The sequence below is a fragment of the Lutra lutra genome, chromosome 2 (genome assembly GCF_902655055.1).
Source record: "Lutra lutra chromosome 2, mLutLut1.2, whole genome shotgun sequence".
In the NCBI taxonomy this organism is placed as follows: Eukaryota; Metazoa; Chordata; class Mammalia; order Carnivora; family Mustelidae; genus Lutra; species Lutra lutra.
Genome location: NC_062279.1, coordinates 174668255 through 174684354, shown reverse-complemented (window position 1 = coordinate 174684354; position 16100 = coordinate 174668255). Strand labels below are relative to the sequence as shown.

General features: G+C 38.8%; 1 protein-coding gene across 2 annotated transcripts in view; it reads left to right on the top strand.

Moving 5' to 3' along the window:
- SMIM14 (small integral membrane protein 14) overlaps positions 1-16100 on the top strand; it is a 76919-nt gene that overhangs the window by 18667 nt on the left and 42152 nt on the right. For both annotated transcript variants that reach the window (XM_047719138.1, XM_047719139.1), the window contains exon 2: positions 12029-12138. In XM_047719138.1, the coding sequence (XP_047575094.1) occupies positions 12064-12138 (75 nt within the window). In that variant the 5' untranslated portion in view covers positions 12029-12063. The remainder of the gene's footprint in view (positions 1-12028; positions 12139-16100) is intronic.

Sequence of the window (16100 nt, the reverse complement as noted above, 5' to 3'; positions counted from 1 at the left end):
ATTAAAGAAAATTAAAATACCTTCTAAATATTATTTCATATTGTCATTGGATGTTATTTTCAATTACTGTCTTAGGATTTTAGATCCTTTTTTTTTTTTTTTTTTTTAAATTTTTTTAAGGTTTTACCTGTTTGAGAGAGAGAGAACAGGTGGCAGGGAGAGGGAGAAACAGACTCCCTGCTGAGCGGGGAACCTGATGGGGAGGGCTTCATCCCAGGACTCTGGAATTATGACCTGAGCTGAAGGCACACACTTACACACTTAACTGACTTAGCCACCCAGGTGCCCCTAGATCTATTTTTTATGGTTTGTAATTTTATTAACTCTTTAATAGTCTAAGATAGATAAATATTTAAATAGAAAAATATGTAAAAATAGACCTTTATGAATCTGGCTTTGGAACCACCTAGAAGGAAGGAACACAAATAACCTATAAAAAGTTCTTAATCTTACTATGATATAACAATGGATTAATACTGCATAAAAAACTATAATAAATAAATAAAAAGCAGCTATAAAGAGCTGCTAAAATCAGACAAAATTTTGAAAAAGAAGAAATATAAATGCCAATAAACTTGAAAAGATATGCAGCCTTATTGGAACTAGGAAATAGAAACAATGAGTTACATTTTGGGGATCAGACATTCTGGTATAGATATATCTTGAGTATATCCATATGTTATTGTACTATCAGTGATGATAATACTATATGTAATTACTGTGTTACACACTAACATGTACTATGTGCTGTTGATAGAATTGGCAAAGGCTTTTTGTGAATGACCTTAGGCCTAGATATTAATTTTTTTTGTACTCCACCCCACAAAAATATGGGCACAAAGATGGTTGTTGCAGTATTATACTAATAAAAGGTTGGAAAGTCCGTGGGGGCCTGGCTGGCTCAGTAGAGCATGCAGCCCTTAATTTCAGGGTCATGAGTTTGAGCACCCTGTTGGGGGTAGGGTTTACTTAAAAAAAAACATTGGCAGGTCCCTAAGTAATCTCTACTGAAGGAATGCTAAATATGTTCATGTTTTAGAGAATTATGTAGACATTACAAAGAATGATGTAGAGCTTTATGTATTGAAAGGTCTGAAAGTTTGTTGTTGTTGTTATTTTAAGATTTTATTTATTTATGTGAAAGAGAGCATGGGGAGGGTAAGGGGCAAAGGGAGAAGCAGACTCCCTACTCAGCAGGGAGCCTGATGCAGGACTTGATGCCAGGACCTTGGGATCATGACCTGAGTCGAAGGCAGAGGCTTAACCGACTGAGGCACCCAGGAGCCGTGGTCTGAAGGTTTTTTATGCTACAAAACTGCAAGTTGCAGAATATGTATAATATGATCTGTAAGATCAACCAAAATGATATTTGTATATATGTACTTATAAGGGTGTACATAGATGCATATGTATGTATTTATAAGGGTGTACATAGATGCATATGTATGTATTTATAAGGGTGTACATAGATGCATATGAAAAAACCTGCAGGTATTCACAGCAGACTGTCAGCAGTGGTACCTCTGGGGAAAGGGAGGAGACTTGGGCAAAGAGGAATGGAAAAGTTGACATTTTCCGTTTTACTCTGTGTACTTCTGGCATTACCACTGATACCAAGTGATTTGATAAAATTATGTAACACTGATAACTTCACAGTTATTTGCTATTAAGAATGTTTAGCCTCGGGACGCCTGGGTGGCTCAGTTGGTTAAGCGGCTGCCTTCGGCTCAGGTCATGATCCCGGCGTCCTGGGATCGAGTCCCACATCGGGCTCCTTGCTCATCAGAGAGCCTGCTTCTCCCTCTGCCTCTGCCTGCCATTCTGTCTGCCTGTGCTTGCTCTCTCTCCCTCTCTCTGACAAATAAATAAATAAAATCTTTAAAAAAAAATGTTTAGCCTCATTAAAAACAACTTTTAAGGGGTGCCTCAGTCAATTAAGCATCTGCCTTTGGCTCAGGTCATGATCCTGATGTCCAGGGATTGAGCCCTGCATTGAGCTCCCCACTCAGTAGGGAGTTTGCTTCTCCCTCTGCCCTCACCCTACTCATGCTCTCTCTCAAATAAATAAATACAGTCTTTAAAAAAAAAAAAAAAAAGAACCTCTTTTAAAAAGTTAATTTCCCAAGTAATAAATCTTGTATATAAGCATGTAATTCTATGGCATAATTCTACAAAATAGGGTAGTGAAACTACAATGTCTACTTTTTCACCTTTTCCAAAGTTATAAGTAAGAGATTAAATTTGACTTCCTGAAGGTGAAATAAGGTAAATTAAACCCACCCAGCATGAGCTGGAGTGTTTAAGGTTCTAACAGCAGATAATAACCTGGTTAACAGCACTGGGAAGTTCCGTCAGCATATAGAAACAGGATGAGTCAACTGACTTATTACCACTGAACTCTACCAGGTCTGCTAGTTGCAGTGGAAGGAGGAAATGACCTGAATCTGAGGGATATGGGGAATTGCATTTGCCCTCCCAACATTCAGAGTGAACTCTTTGACTTCTATGATAGGAGTTGTTTAAGAGTGGATGGTTTGAGAGCTTTAGATGTGTGCACAGTTCTGTCCTTTATGTGGCATAAAAAGCAACCCATAAACTGTTGGTTAATTTATGCCCACAGGTTTCTGTCACAAATATTAATTGTAATAGGAAAATACTGATGTATAAATTAAATGCTTATTATTAAAAATTTCAGAGTATGGAAAAGAATTGTATAGGAACTCTCTAGTATCCGTCACCCAACTTCAGTAATTATCAACGAATGGCCCATTTTATTTCATCTATTTTATTTATGCCCACATTTAATTCCTTCCTTCCTCCCCTGGATTTTTTCGGATTTTGATTTTTTTCAGTGTATTGTTCATGTTTTCATGACTTAGGCATTTTATGACCAATTGCAATAAAGCTGGTTGTCTTCAAGAGTCAAGTCCATGGGGCGCCTGGGTGGCTCAGTGGATTAAGCCTCTGCCTTCGGCTCGGGTCATGGTCTCAGGGTCCTGGGATTGAGTCCCCGCATTGGGCTCCCTGCTCAGCGGGGAGCCTGCTTCCTCCCTCTCTCTCTGCCTGCCTCTCTGCCTACTTGTGATCTCTCTCTCTGTCAAATAAATAAATGAAATCTTTAAAAAAAAAAAAAAGAGTCCAGTCCATGGCTTTGGTATTATTTAGCATTGTTCTCGTATTAGGGACATATATTGAGGTGAACAACAACTCTGCAACAAAGACATCAAAACCATTGTTTTAATATCCTTAGGTATTTGTAAAATACCCTGCTGTACCCTGAAATAAATTCTAGGTATTTGTAAAACACCCCAAATAAATTCTGATGTACCAGAATTCTGATGCAGTAATGATAGAGTTCTGTCTTGCCCATGAAAGAGCAGCTATTTAATGTCTGTGGACGCATGAGGTTTAAATGTGAGGTAGGATTGGTTAAGTTCTTTGCTCTAGTGCTTAGCTGCTGTTATGCATTGACGCTTGTTCTGAAGTTCTTGCCAAAAAAGAGCTGTTCCATTCTGTTTAAAAAAACAAACAAACAAAAAACCAGGTAATTTTAAAGTGGAAACTACTAACTGAAAACTGCATAGTACTTAAAATAGTTCAAGTTTATGTGAAGAAAAGTTCCACAGAGGCATAGTACTATTGAAGAATGTCCTGGGTATAAATACATTTTCTCATTTTACTGGAGGCTAAGTAGTACTGTCATACACTTTAAAATCCTAGTTGATTTGGAATATCTGGGTGGCTCAGTCAGTTAGGCACCTGCCTTCAGCTCAGGTAATGATCACAAGGTCCTGGGATCAAGTCCCACATCAGGCTCCTTGCTCAGTGGGGAGCCTGCTTTACCCTTTGCCTGAGGCTTCTGCTGCTTGTGCTCTCTCTGACAAATTAGTAAAATCTTAAAAAAAAAAAATGAGTTGATTTACGTGCTTCTGGCATATGTAGATAGAGAGAAAATAAACGTCAAAGATTCAGCAAATATTTATTCATTGCTGTGGCTTACGCAGTGAAGGAGGTGTTTAGAGACAGAGTGAGTAAGATAGGTTCCGGCCCTCAAGAAGCTATGGGCTCTTCGGAGGTGGAGGCTTTTTGGAGGTGGAGGGTGATGGTGGTATTGGTGGAATCTGGCCTTATTAATCAAATGGATTTTAAAAAAAACTTAAAAATATCTGTGTTTTGCAATTTTTTTTTTTTTAAAGATTTATCAGAGAGAGAGCGCGAGCGCGCGCACAGGAGAACACAAGCAGGCAGAGGCAGAGAGAGAAGCAGGCTCCCCACTGAGCAAGGAGCCCGATTTGGGACTCGATCCCAGGACCCTGGGATCATGACCTGAGCCGAAGGCAGTGGCTTAACCCACTGAGCCACCCAGGCGTCCCTGTGTTTTGCAATTTTTGTGGGTGATAAAAACAAGTCTCCCTTTTTTCATAAAAGGCGATTTGTTAGCATTTCTGCGTTCAGAGGGTACAGAACTGGGTAGGTATTAGGCATTTCAGTATTTGAATTTCCTTTTAAAAAATCTTATCTTTTAATTTCAGCTGACATTTTATTGGCCTGGGGAGGCACAGATAAGAGGGAAGGAGGGACCACAATTGTAAGTAGAGATTTGCTTATGGATTTGAAAAGACAGGTGAAAAACAGGCTTTCAGGGGTGAATTTTTATCTGCCTGTAAGAATGGGATACATTTACTTTCAGGGCTTTCTGTATTGGGTATGTACAGTAAGTTCTCTAACATGAAGGCTAATCATTTTTTTAAAAAATTGGGCTCAGACCATACTGTGAAGTAGTTCATATTAGGTATTTCCTACTTTCTGAAAGAGGCTCTCCAGCTTAGATGGCCTGAGACTTCTCTTTCCCTTCTAATTCCCACATCCTCTTAGCTCAGGCATACAGATCTCCAAAGATACTAGATGGGAAGTAGGTTTGCCTTGACTGTTCTGAAACTTAATTTCATCTCAGTCTATCTTGGATATTTCCCCAAATCATTACAAAGAAATTTGCCTCATTCTTTTTTTTTTTTTTTTAAGATTTTATTTATTTATTTGACATAGAGAGAGAGAGTGAGCCTGAGCTGGGGGAGGGGTAGAGGGGGAAGGACAAGATGATTCCTCGATGAGCTCTGAGCCAGCTGTGGGACGCCATCCTAGTACACTAAGACCATGACCTGAGCCGAAGTCAGCCTCTTAACTGACTAAGCCACCCAGGTGCCCCATGCCTCACTGTTTTCAACAGTTGTGTAGGATTTCATGTACTCATACTATCATTTATTTAATCAGAACCACAGGGAAGGATATACACTTTGCTTTATAATTTTTTTCTTTCATAAACAGTGAACATCCTTATACAACAACATTATGTGATTATTTGGATATGGATATCCAAGTTAACTAGATAAATTAATTTTTACCGATCTTCGGGTAGATGAAAGTGATAATTGGATTTGCATCTCTTAATATGTTTTGTTTATTGGCTCTGTATTTCCCTGTAAACATGATCTTTGCTTATTTTTTGTAAGGTTGCCATTTCTATAATGATTTTTCAGAATTCACTGTAAATTAAGGAAATGAACCAGATGTGTGTTGCAAACGTTTTTCCAAGCTCTTTGTCTTTTTATTTTACAGTATATTTTTGGTTTATAGAAACTTTTGTAATTTTTGGCTGCCAGATTTATTGGTCCTATATGGTTTCTTGGATTTATGTTGCTTTGCAAGTATTCCAATAGTCTTCTTGTAGTTATACATTTCTGGCTTTTAAAAATTAAAGTTCTGTACTTTTTTTTTTTTAAGATTTTATTTATCTATTTGACAGACAGAGATCACAAGTAGGTGGAGAGGCAGGCAGAGAGAGAGGAAGAAGCAGGCTCCCCGTGGAGCAGAGAGCCCGATGCGGGGCTCGATCCCAGGACCCCGGGAATCATGACCTGAGCTGAAGGCAGAAGCTTTAAACCACTGAGACACCCAGGCGCCCAAAGTTCTGTACTTTGAAAGTCTTAATATATGAGTACACATTCATTGTAAGAAGTGTTCAAAAATTGACAAAGTGAAAGTCTGTCTCTAAATTATATTCTTTTCCCTAGAGCTAACCACTTACTAAGTTGGGTATATATTTTTCCAATCTTTTATGTGTGCATCATACTTCAATTAAAAAGAAAAGGGTTATCTTACCATTTATTAGATGGTTGATGGTCGAAAGTGGCACCTTTATCATATTCTAAATGCCCCTTAAAAAGCTTGGGTTAGTTTGTGGGTGTTCTAATCCATTTTTCTAGTTGGTTTAGTTGACTTTTTTTGTGTGGCCTTATTTTATTTTATATATTTACTTTTTAAGATTTTATTTATTTATTAGAGAGAGAGACAGTGAGAGAGGGAACATAAGAGGGGGAGTGGGAGCAGGAGCAGGAGCAGGAGCAGGAGAAGCAGGCTCCCACAAATTTTTTTTTTAAGATTTTGAGGCCTCTGGGTGGCTCAGTCAGTTAAACATCTGCCTTTGGCTCAGGTCATGATCCTGTGGTTCTCGAATCAAGCCCCACCTTGGGCTCCCTGCTCAGCAGGGAGTCTGCTTCTCCCTCTGCCTTTGCCCCTCCCTTTGCTTATGCTTTCGCTCCCCCCCCCCCCCCCCCGCCAATAAATAAATAAAATCTTAGAAAAGAAAAAAAATACATTAAAAAAAAAAGGGTGGGGTGGCTCCTGGGTGGCTCAGTGGGTTAAAGCCTCTGCCTTCAACAGGTCATGATCCTAGGGCCCTGGGGTCTCGAGCCCTGCATCAGGCTCTCTGCTCAGCAGGGAGCCTGCTTCCCTCTCTCTCTGCCTACTTGTGATCTCTCTGTCAAATAAATAAATAAAATCTTAAGAAAAAATAAAAAAATCTTTTATTTTCAAGTGCTCTCTACACCCAAGATCCAGGGTCACATGCCCTAAAAACTGAGGCACACAGGCACCCCTCTTCGGTCCTCTTCTGATATTCCCATTTTAGGGAGATCATTTGCATGGTGCTTAAGAGCTAGGAACATGCATGTAAAGCTTTTGAGAGAATATAGTGTGCTTATTATGATTATTATATTCAGAATGATTTCCCATTGCACTTCAGAGCCTGTGGTTCCCAGGACCAAAACCAATCAAAATCAAGTAAGTCGAGGAAAGACCCTGCTGAAGGAGGTCGTTTTTTAAAGCCAAGTGACTTGCTCAATGATCTTACATAATTGAGTTTCAACTTTCCTGGAAATGTTAATCCACGAGCAGCAGGCAGTGGTGGTCACAGCACAGACACCTCCTTGCCCAGTTAAACCATAAATAAGGGGTATCCTAATAACAAAAACAACTGCAAAACAAAACAAGAAACAAACAGAAGAAAACAGCTGGCCAGGCAGTCTAAGATTTTTGTTGTACAGCTGTTGTGGATTTTGTAATACTTTCAAGGGTTAATGAGAGGTTTCTGATCGTAGCCTCATTTAGATTTATTAATCTAAACTAGGGCCCTGCCAAAGAAGGTGAATCTTGAATCATGAAAGCCTCCTTTTAGGTCTTTTCTAACTTGGCAGTGTGAATTCAGGGGAGTTAACCAGTGAGGCGAAACAGTTACAGGCACACTTTGATAACCAAAGAGGCATTGCCAGCTGTCTAGGCATTGATGGATAACCACCATCAACAAAGATAAACCCTGTTGGGGCACAAACCATTCCTGTTAAGGTAGTACTGTTAATAGGTAGATTCAGAGAGAATATTGTGTTTGCTCGTTCAAGACACAGGTCAGTTAGGTTTTCTCTTTAGCTTGAAAAAATATTCTAAGTTCCGTAACTTACCCCACCCCACCTCTCTGTAGCAGTGGCCTAGGAGGTATGGATGATAGCATCATCTTTCCAGGCAAGTACCACTGTAAAAAAAGGGAAAAAGAAAGGGTTTCACGTTTAGTTAAAATACGAAGTCTTGATCCAGTGTCTTTGGAGGAGCGCCTTGATGTCAGCTAATCTTCCTAGTCAACCTGATATGGAGGTCTCTGGTGTTTGCATAGGACCGGATGTCTGGTGCAGTTTCTGTCAGTGGTGGGATGTGTGTCCAGGGTTCGAGTCCCTCTCCTCTGGGTGGTGAAGAGGATCTGGTATATAATCCCTTCCAAGGAAATTCCAGGGCAGTCTTTGTTCTTAGTGACTCCAAATCAGAAGAATGGGAGAAAACTGGAAACAGTGTGGTGTGTCACAGCCAGATACTTGAGGAAACTTAGAATTCAGGATCCAGTCCCAATTTATAGGCCTTCTTTACCAAAAACACACATCCTACTTTCCTTGCATAGGGAGATGTTTCCCCTATTATATATTGAAGTTTTTAACCTTTAGAAACCTTAGTTTCTAATGGAAGTAAAGAAGTAAAACAATTGTGAATGGACATTGCTTTAGCATCCTGTGGCTTAGCAGACTTTAAATACTTTCTATAATTCTAGAAACGTGTTTTCCCCAAATATCTTTAGTTCCTCTGTAAAAGGAAGACAAAATTGATAAACCTGTGTTTAGTAATTAGAGTTTCAATATTTTATCTTATTTAGAAATGATATGGCTGTTTAATGAATTTAAATCATTATCTAAATTAACAGAACTTTAAAGTTTCAGGTTATCAAAAAGATTAGGAGGAAACTAAAGTTTACCTAAAACCTTTTTATTTAGTCTTTTTAATTGTTTTTAACAATTTTGTTTAGATTACACACAAAAGCCTTAGACATTAGGCCACTGCCGCAAACCTTTTTTTTGGCTGACAGATTTTATGAGAGAGAAAATGAGCTTATAAAAGTTTTGTATTTGATCTGATAACCCAAAAGACATGTCTTGTTTTAGTTTAACCAACATACTTAAACTAGCTTTTATACTGAAAGTTATCCTACATCATGTGAATTTGAAAAACATTTGGGTTCATGTCTGTTATATTTCTGAGGTTTAGAAATACTTCATAAGCACTTGTTTTTAAGCCAATTAAACAGTTCTTTTTTAAAGTAAGCTCTACGCCTAGCATGGAGGTCGAACTCAAAACTGGAGATCAATGGATACCTTCGCTACCACCTGAGCCACCCAGGCGCCCCGTGGAGAAGACTTTCAGGACTTCTATTTCTTGGGGCACCTGGCTGGCTCAGTAGGAAGAGCATGCAACTCTTGATCCTTAAGGTCAGAGTTCCAACCCCACGTTGGGTGTAGAGATTACTAAAGAAAGAAAAGAAAAAAAAAAAGATTTGTATTTGTAGAGACAGGCATACCACCCTGAATGTGCCAGATCTTGTCTGATCTTGGAAGCTAAGCAGTGTCGGGCCTGGTTAGTACTTGGATGGGAGACAGGAAAGCTTAAGGAGGCTTGGCCTAGAGTTTGGACGAGAGAGGCTCATTTGCAATTTGAATTTTAACTCCCCCCAACCCCTCACATACACACTGCTTTTAGTTTCAGTCTTAGGAATTGGGGTGGTCTAGATAGGAGTCAATATTTACATCTCAAAGGCACAGGGGAAGAATGCAGGTTGCTCTGAGACTTTGGTTTTGTAAGGTCATTAAGCCTTTTGAGATAAATAGAGGTTTTGGAATTGGTAATAAAAGGAATAGGTGAACTTTGAATTGCCTCTAGGGCTGCATTTCTAATTTTGCCAAGATTTGTAAAATGCAGACAGTTGCTCTCAATTCCTCAAAGAATCGGGTTATAATTTGAATGACGTCATAGGTGGGTCCACCCATCTGATTGCCTTTTTTTTTTTTTTTTTTTTTTAAACTAAATACTTTTACAAAGGCTTCAGAAGATTTTTTTCTTTCCTTCTCGGTACCTAGTTTCATTTTTAGCTTATGGGAGGAGGCCTAAAAAAATATTCTTATCAGGATGTGTGTATCAGCTTTCAGTCTGGCCAATGGCTGGTCCCAGAGCTACTCAAAAATTCTTTTAGGTTTCTTGTTGGTTTTCGCCTAGGACAAATAGCAAACATTTCTGGCCATATCAAATAACCCCCCTTAGAAAGAGAAGTACTAGAATGAGTCCTCAAATAAAGGAACATACGAGAAAGTGGTAAGAATGAAAGCTTTTTGCTAGGTACCTTTTACAACTTTAGTTTTTCACTAGCCTTTTACAGCAAATCTTCTAATGAAGATATTTTGGAATTTTGAAGTCTCTTGCATACCGTTTAAAATAGTCATCCCATTCTGTTTGATTTGAAGCCTTGCTTTTAAGTGCCCTTCTTAAATGATCTTATCTAATTGGAATGTTTCTTGTAATGGACATTGTAATTCCTTTGAGGAAGTTTGGTAGGACCCTAGCCACAATTAGAATTTAATGTGCCTTTCTGTGCAGCATATCTAACTGTAAATGGGGTGTAATCCACATTTCTGTCTGGCTTCATTTTGGGGCTGCCAGTCTGATGGTTACCAAGCCCGGTTGTGAGGACATAATAGAGCTTAGTAAGATTTTGCCACTTTGTCAATATATCTTAGGCATAAAATAAGCAGGGGTGCCAGAAGTAAGCATTTGGGTTTCTTGGGAGTTGAGGGGGATGTGCCTCTGGGTTGGGAATTGTGCAGCGTTACAGTTCACTCATTGCACAGGAATTTTCTTGAGGTTGGAGGTGGCCTAGTGTCAACCTAACCTGTTCAGTGACCCACTTAATGCGGGAGTTTTTGAGTTGCGTGATGGATACTCTTAACAGCTCATAAGTGTTCTTCTGGTGCCCACCAGCTTTTGTGGCTTTTTTTCTTCTTCTGAGATTCTTTTAGCTATAACCCTTTATCTAGACAAAATAAGACAAATGAACATGCACCCTAACATACCAGCAGCAACCAAAAGGTGTTACTGTGGACTGGCTAAGAAAAGGCCTTGCATACCATCACCAGTTCTCAACATGCATTCAACCAGCAGACTCCAATAAGTGGGACTGTGGGTTGGAACTGAGGAAAGGACTAAACCACCATATCCCAGTAAGTGGGTACTGTGACCGAAACTGAGGAAAGGTATTCCAAACAACTGGGGAATTGTGGGACTGAACCAAGAGGTAGGGACTCAGCTTCCAGATGGAACTGTATGTCAGCTCAAACTGACCCACTAAGCCCGAGACTAAAAAGAGCTGGTTGGTTAGAAGTTCAACACAAAGATAGCAGAGCTCAAAACTGACAAGAACTTCCCAATTCCCAGTGGCCCCCAGAAATGGCTAGGAAAAAAGAGAACTCGAACAGTTCATGGGGTACCACACCTGTGTTTCTTGTTGTCCCCAAAGCTGTCAGAAGTCTCACATGATCCTGCCGCTTTCACCAAATTTGTTAAATAACAAAACTTAAGCAGTAAATTTAAAGATCAAATTGGCCTTATTCGACAATTCATGAGCTGGGCAGCATCCCATCTAACAAATAGAAAGGAGCTCCACCAAGCTGTAGAAAAGGTTTTTAAAGGCAGAAAGGGGGTGGAAAAAGGAAATTATTAGCAAAGAATATATTGTTTTAGGCAAGATCACCTTCCCAAGGGGAATGGTAGGGATGTATGGATGGGTTAGCTCACTAATGCTGACTGGGTAATTTCGTGCTGATTGGCTAAAGGTTATGGTTCTTAGAGTTGAAACTGCAATTAGATTGGGTGATTAGGTCTTGGTTTGCTGACATGGGCTTTAGCATGAGTGACTCCCATTTTTGGGCCTGCTGTCTCCTTTTTAACAATAAGGATTTTAAGGGGTGGCATAAGCATTTGGTCTATGGCAGTACTGTAGCTAACAAAGTTAAAGAAGTAAGCAGAGTAGGATTCTAGCATCATCTGCCACACAAGAGAGCCAGGATAGAGCATCTGAAGGTAGTTAAATTTGTAGGAAATCAGTCTGATGGTAGAAGGGGTAGGCAGTTGTTTCTATAAATTCATAATTTATATAATTAATTCATAATTTATATGTTAGTATAAATTTGTAAATGTAGGTCATTAATAAGTAAACTAGCCTTAATTTAAGAGAATTACTATGAGTCTGTACAATAATATGAATTTTTCATAGCTCAACAGAAAGAGTAAAGCTCAGTAGTTGTCTTACACTTTTTTTTCTTGCTCCTAGATTTAAACAGTCGAGTTAAATCAAGCTGGGCAATCATGGCAGAAGGTGGATTCGATCCCTGTGAATGTGTTTGCTCTCATGAACATGCAATGAGAAGGCTGATCAATCTGGTGAGATGAATGGGATAGTCCTATTCAGAATTGAACTGTGTACCCCTTCTGTCCTATTTTTGTGGGCATGGGTTATTAGAGAATTTTCATTTGATGGTCACTAAAATTATTTCATAGTTAAAATTCCACAGCAGTTTAAGTTATAATGGTCAAAGTGCCTGCCAGCAATTCTTTTATTAGAGATAAAAACAGATTGTTATCTGTTTATGGTAGATTTATGTTGGTGGTATCACCGTCATAGGTAAGTAAAACGTCTGTATAACCTTTTCTGTTCTGTATTAAGGAATATGGTCTTTATCTATATGGAGCTTGTTTACTTGAGAAATTGCTATATGAAGTCACAGTTCCTATTGTGACATGGTTCAGATCCTACTCTAAAAATGACATAACAATAAAAATCTCTATATACATTTCCAAATCCAAATCAGTTATTCTATAGAGGCAGGTTCTGAACAAACAAGCTTTAGATAGTCTCATTGAATTGATTGTTGTGAGGTTTGAATTTATAGGGTTTTTAAGACTTTCCTAAGTCTCTAGAATCTTAAATACAGGACTTTTTTTTTTTTTTTTTTTTTTTTTATTTATTTGTCAGAGAGAGAGGGAGAGAGAGCAAGCACAGACAGACAGAATGGCAGGCAGAGGCAGAGGGAGAAGCAGGCTCCCCGCCAAGCAAGGAGCCCGATGTGGGACTCGATCCCAGGACGCTGGGATCATGACCTGAGCCGAAGGCAGCCGCTCAACCAACTGAGCCACCCAGGCGTCCCTTAAATACAGGACTTTTAATGTATTATACTTTATACTTTTTATGTGCAAAAGAAGAAATTAACTATTATTAGCAGTAAGATATATTATTATTATGTCAGACAACATTTTATTGTTCTAGAATACTCTTGTACAGAGGTATATTATCCTAAACCAGTTAATAAAGCCAGGAATAAACATTTGTTCAAATATTTGAGTTTTTGGTGGTTAGTAAGCAGATTTTCTGCTGACTCAGTGTCTATATATAGTGATCAGAAGTGTGATTTTTGTGAGTGATATTCCTCTTAGAGTCAGCATGTGCTGGGACTTATGATCCTAAAGAATGTCTTAGAGGGAAATCAATAAAATAAGAACTTATAAATTAGACTCGTGGCTATAGAGATAAAACAGCAGAATCATATCTCTGATAACTTGATGTGAAAATAGATGAGTCTGAGGAGAGAATATTTAAAATATATTCTCCTATTCATGATGTTACATAGCTGATAGTTTTTATGTCTAAATTTAAACATAAGGCATTTTTTTTTTCCAAATTACTGTGATACTAGGAACAAAAAAATAACTTGAATTTAACTGGTAAATTTTCCCAGGAGATCAGTTTTTAATAAGAATTACTACCTCTTTTTTTTCTTAGTATAGTATTTTTATTGTTAACATAGTATCGTGCTTTTTCCTCTTAGCTCTGCTGGGGTTTTTTTTTTTGTTTTGTTTTGTTCTTAGAGATAGCTAAAACTAAGCCCTACTTTTTATGATTCCTTGTACATTTCTGTCCTCTTTAGTAGACTGCCAAGGAAACCATACTTAGCTTTTGCTTTGTTTTATCTTTAATGCATACATTCATGCTTGATGGAACATTGTTTATAGCAATCCTAGCGGAAAGTACTTTATGTGAATATAGATTTTAGATTTTACAAACCTTTAAAAGTTTACAGTTTTTAGTCTGTGCTGCATATTTTCACATGCTATAAATCAGTGATGGGTGATCCTGGATGGGTGATCTGCTGGTGTATAACATGCTGATAAGCAGAGTTGAAGATGCCAGAAGGGAGGAGAAACTCATTTGATTCAATAAGGAAACTTGCAGATTAGGCTTGATAGACATTTGTTTTATTTGAATTGTGCTTTATAATTTTTATTTCTTTTATTTAACTCCTAATCAGGCAGCATTTGGGGGCCATATCTACCTTGTAGCTATTTTGTTTTTTATTTTATTAACTTATATTATTTAGTTCAGGGGTACAGGTTTGTGAATCACAATTCACTGCAATCACCATAGCACATACCTTCTTCAGTGTCCATCACCCAGCCACCCTCCCCCTCTCCCCCACCCCCCAACAGCCCTCAGTTTGTTTCCTGAGATTAAGAGTCTCTTATGGTTGTTTCCCTCCCCAGTCCCATCTTGTTTCATTTTTCCCTCCCTTCCCCCATGATCCCCCAAATTCCTCATATCAGAGATATCATATGATAATTGTCTTTCTCTGATTGACTTATTTCACTCAGCATAATACCCTCTAGTTCCATCTACTACCTAGTAGCTATTAAGTGCTTCCTCAAAATGTTTTTTTCTGAAAGAGTATCTTTTGAAATAAGATCTCTAATTTCAGAAATTCAGAAATAAGGTCTAACTTCTCTAAATTCAGTAATGTGTAATAGTCTTTAGTGTAGCATTATTTCTGATAGTGAATAGTTAAAAACACACCTAACTGCCTACCAGGAGGGCAGTGGTTATATCTTGTATGTTCATATGATGGAATCTTATACAGATGTTTGAAATAATTATGTCTTTATTTATTTATTTTTAAATATTTTATTTATTTATTTGACAGAGAGAGAAATCACAAGTAGGCAGAGAGGCAGGCAGAGAGGGGGTGGGGGAAGCAGGCTCCCTGCTGAGCAGAGAGCCCTATCGGATCCCAAGACCCTGAGATCATGACCTGAGCCGAAGGCAGAGGCTTACTTAACCCATTGAGCCACCCAGGCGGCCCAAAATAATTACTTCTTTTTTTTTTTTTTAAAGATTTTATTTATTTATTTGACAGAGAGAAATCACAAGTAGGCAGAGAGGCAGGCAGAGAGAGAGGAAGCAGGCTCCCTGCTGAGCAGAAAGCCCGACGTGGGGCTCGAACCCAGGACCTGGGATCATGACCTGAGCCGAAGGCAGCGGCCCAACCCACTGAGCCACCCAGGCGCCCCCAAAATAATTACTTCTTTAAAGAATATATAACAAGGCGCCTGGGTGGCTCAGTGGGTTAAGCCGCTGCCTTCGGCTCAGGTCATGATCTCAGGGTCCTGGGATCGAGTCCCGCATCGGGCTCTCTGCTCGGCAGGGAGCCTGCTTCCCTCTCTCCCTCTCTCTCTGCCTGCCTCTCTGTCTACTTGTGATCTCTCTCTGTCAAATAAATAAATAAAATCTTTATTTAAAAAAAAAAAAGAATATATAATAACATAAGGGAAATTCATATATGGAGTGGATAAAAGCAAGATACAGAAATGGCATTTAGGGGGCGCCTAGGTGGCTCAGTGGGTTAAAGCCTCTGCCTTCGGCTCAGGTCATGATACCAGAGTCCTGGGATCGAGCCCGGCATCAGGCTCTCTGCTTGGCAGGGAGCCTGCTTCCTCCCCTCTCTCTGCCAGCCTCTGCCTACTTGTGATCTCTGTCTCTGTCAAATAAATAAATAAAATGTTGAAAAGAAAAGAAAAGAAAAGAAAAGAAATGGCATTTAGTACGGTCTTGCTTTTCTGTACCCACATATACCATATATATGTGTACACAGGAAAAAAAGGCTTGAAGAAAATATGTCAATATGTTAACATTGTTTATCTCTGGATTGTAGAATATAAACTGAGGATTTTTAAAAAAAATAGTTTTCTGTATTTTCTGTGATAATATATCTTATAATCAGAAGAAGGTTATTTAATGAAAACTTTTTTTCATTCAAGTGTTGTCAGCTTATAACATACTAGGCTTTTCTACCTCTCACTCATTCTGTTTCTTCTACTCTTATACTTTTTAGTATATTTATCTTATTACTCTGGAAGTCTAACTCCCCAGCCTTTATTTTATTTTATTATTATTTTTTTAAAGATTTTATTTATTTATTTGACAGAGACAGAGATCACAAGCAGGCAGAGAGGCAGGCAGAGAGAGAGAGGGGGCAAGCAGGCTCCCCGCTGAGCAGAGAGCCCGATGCGGGGCTCGA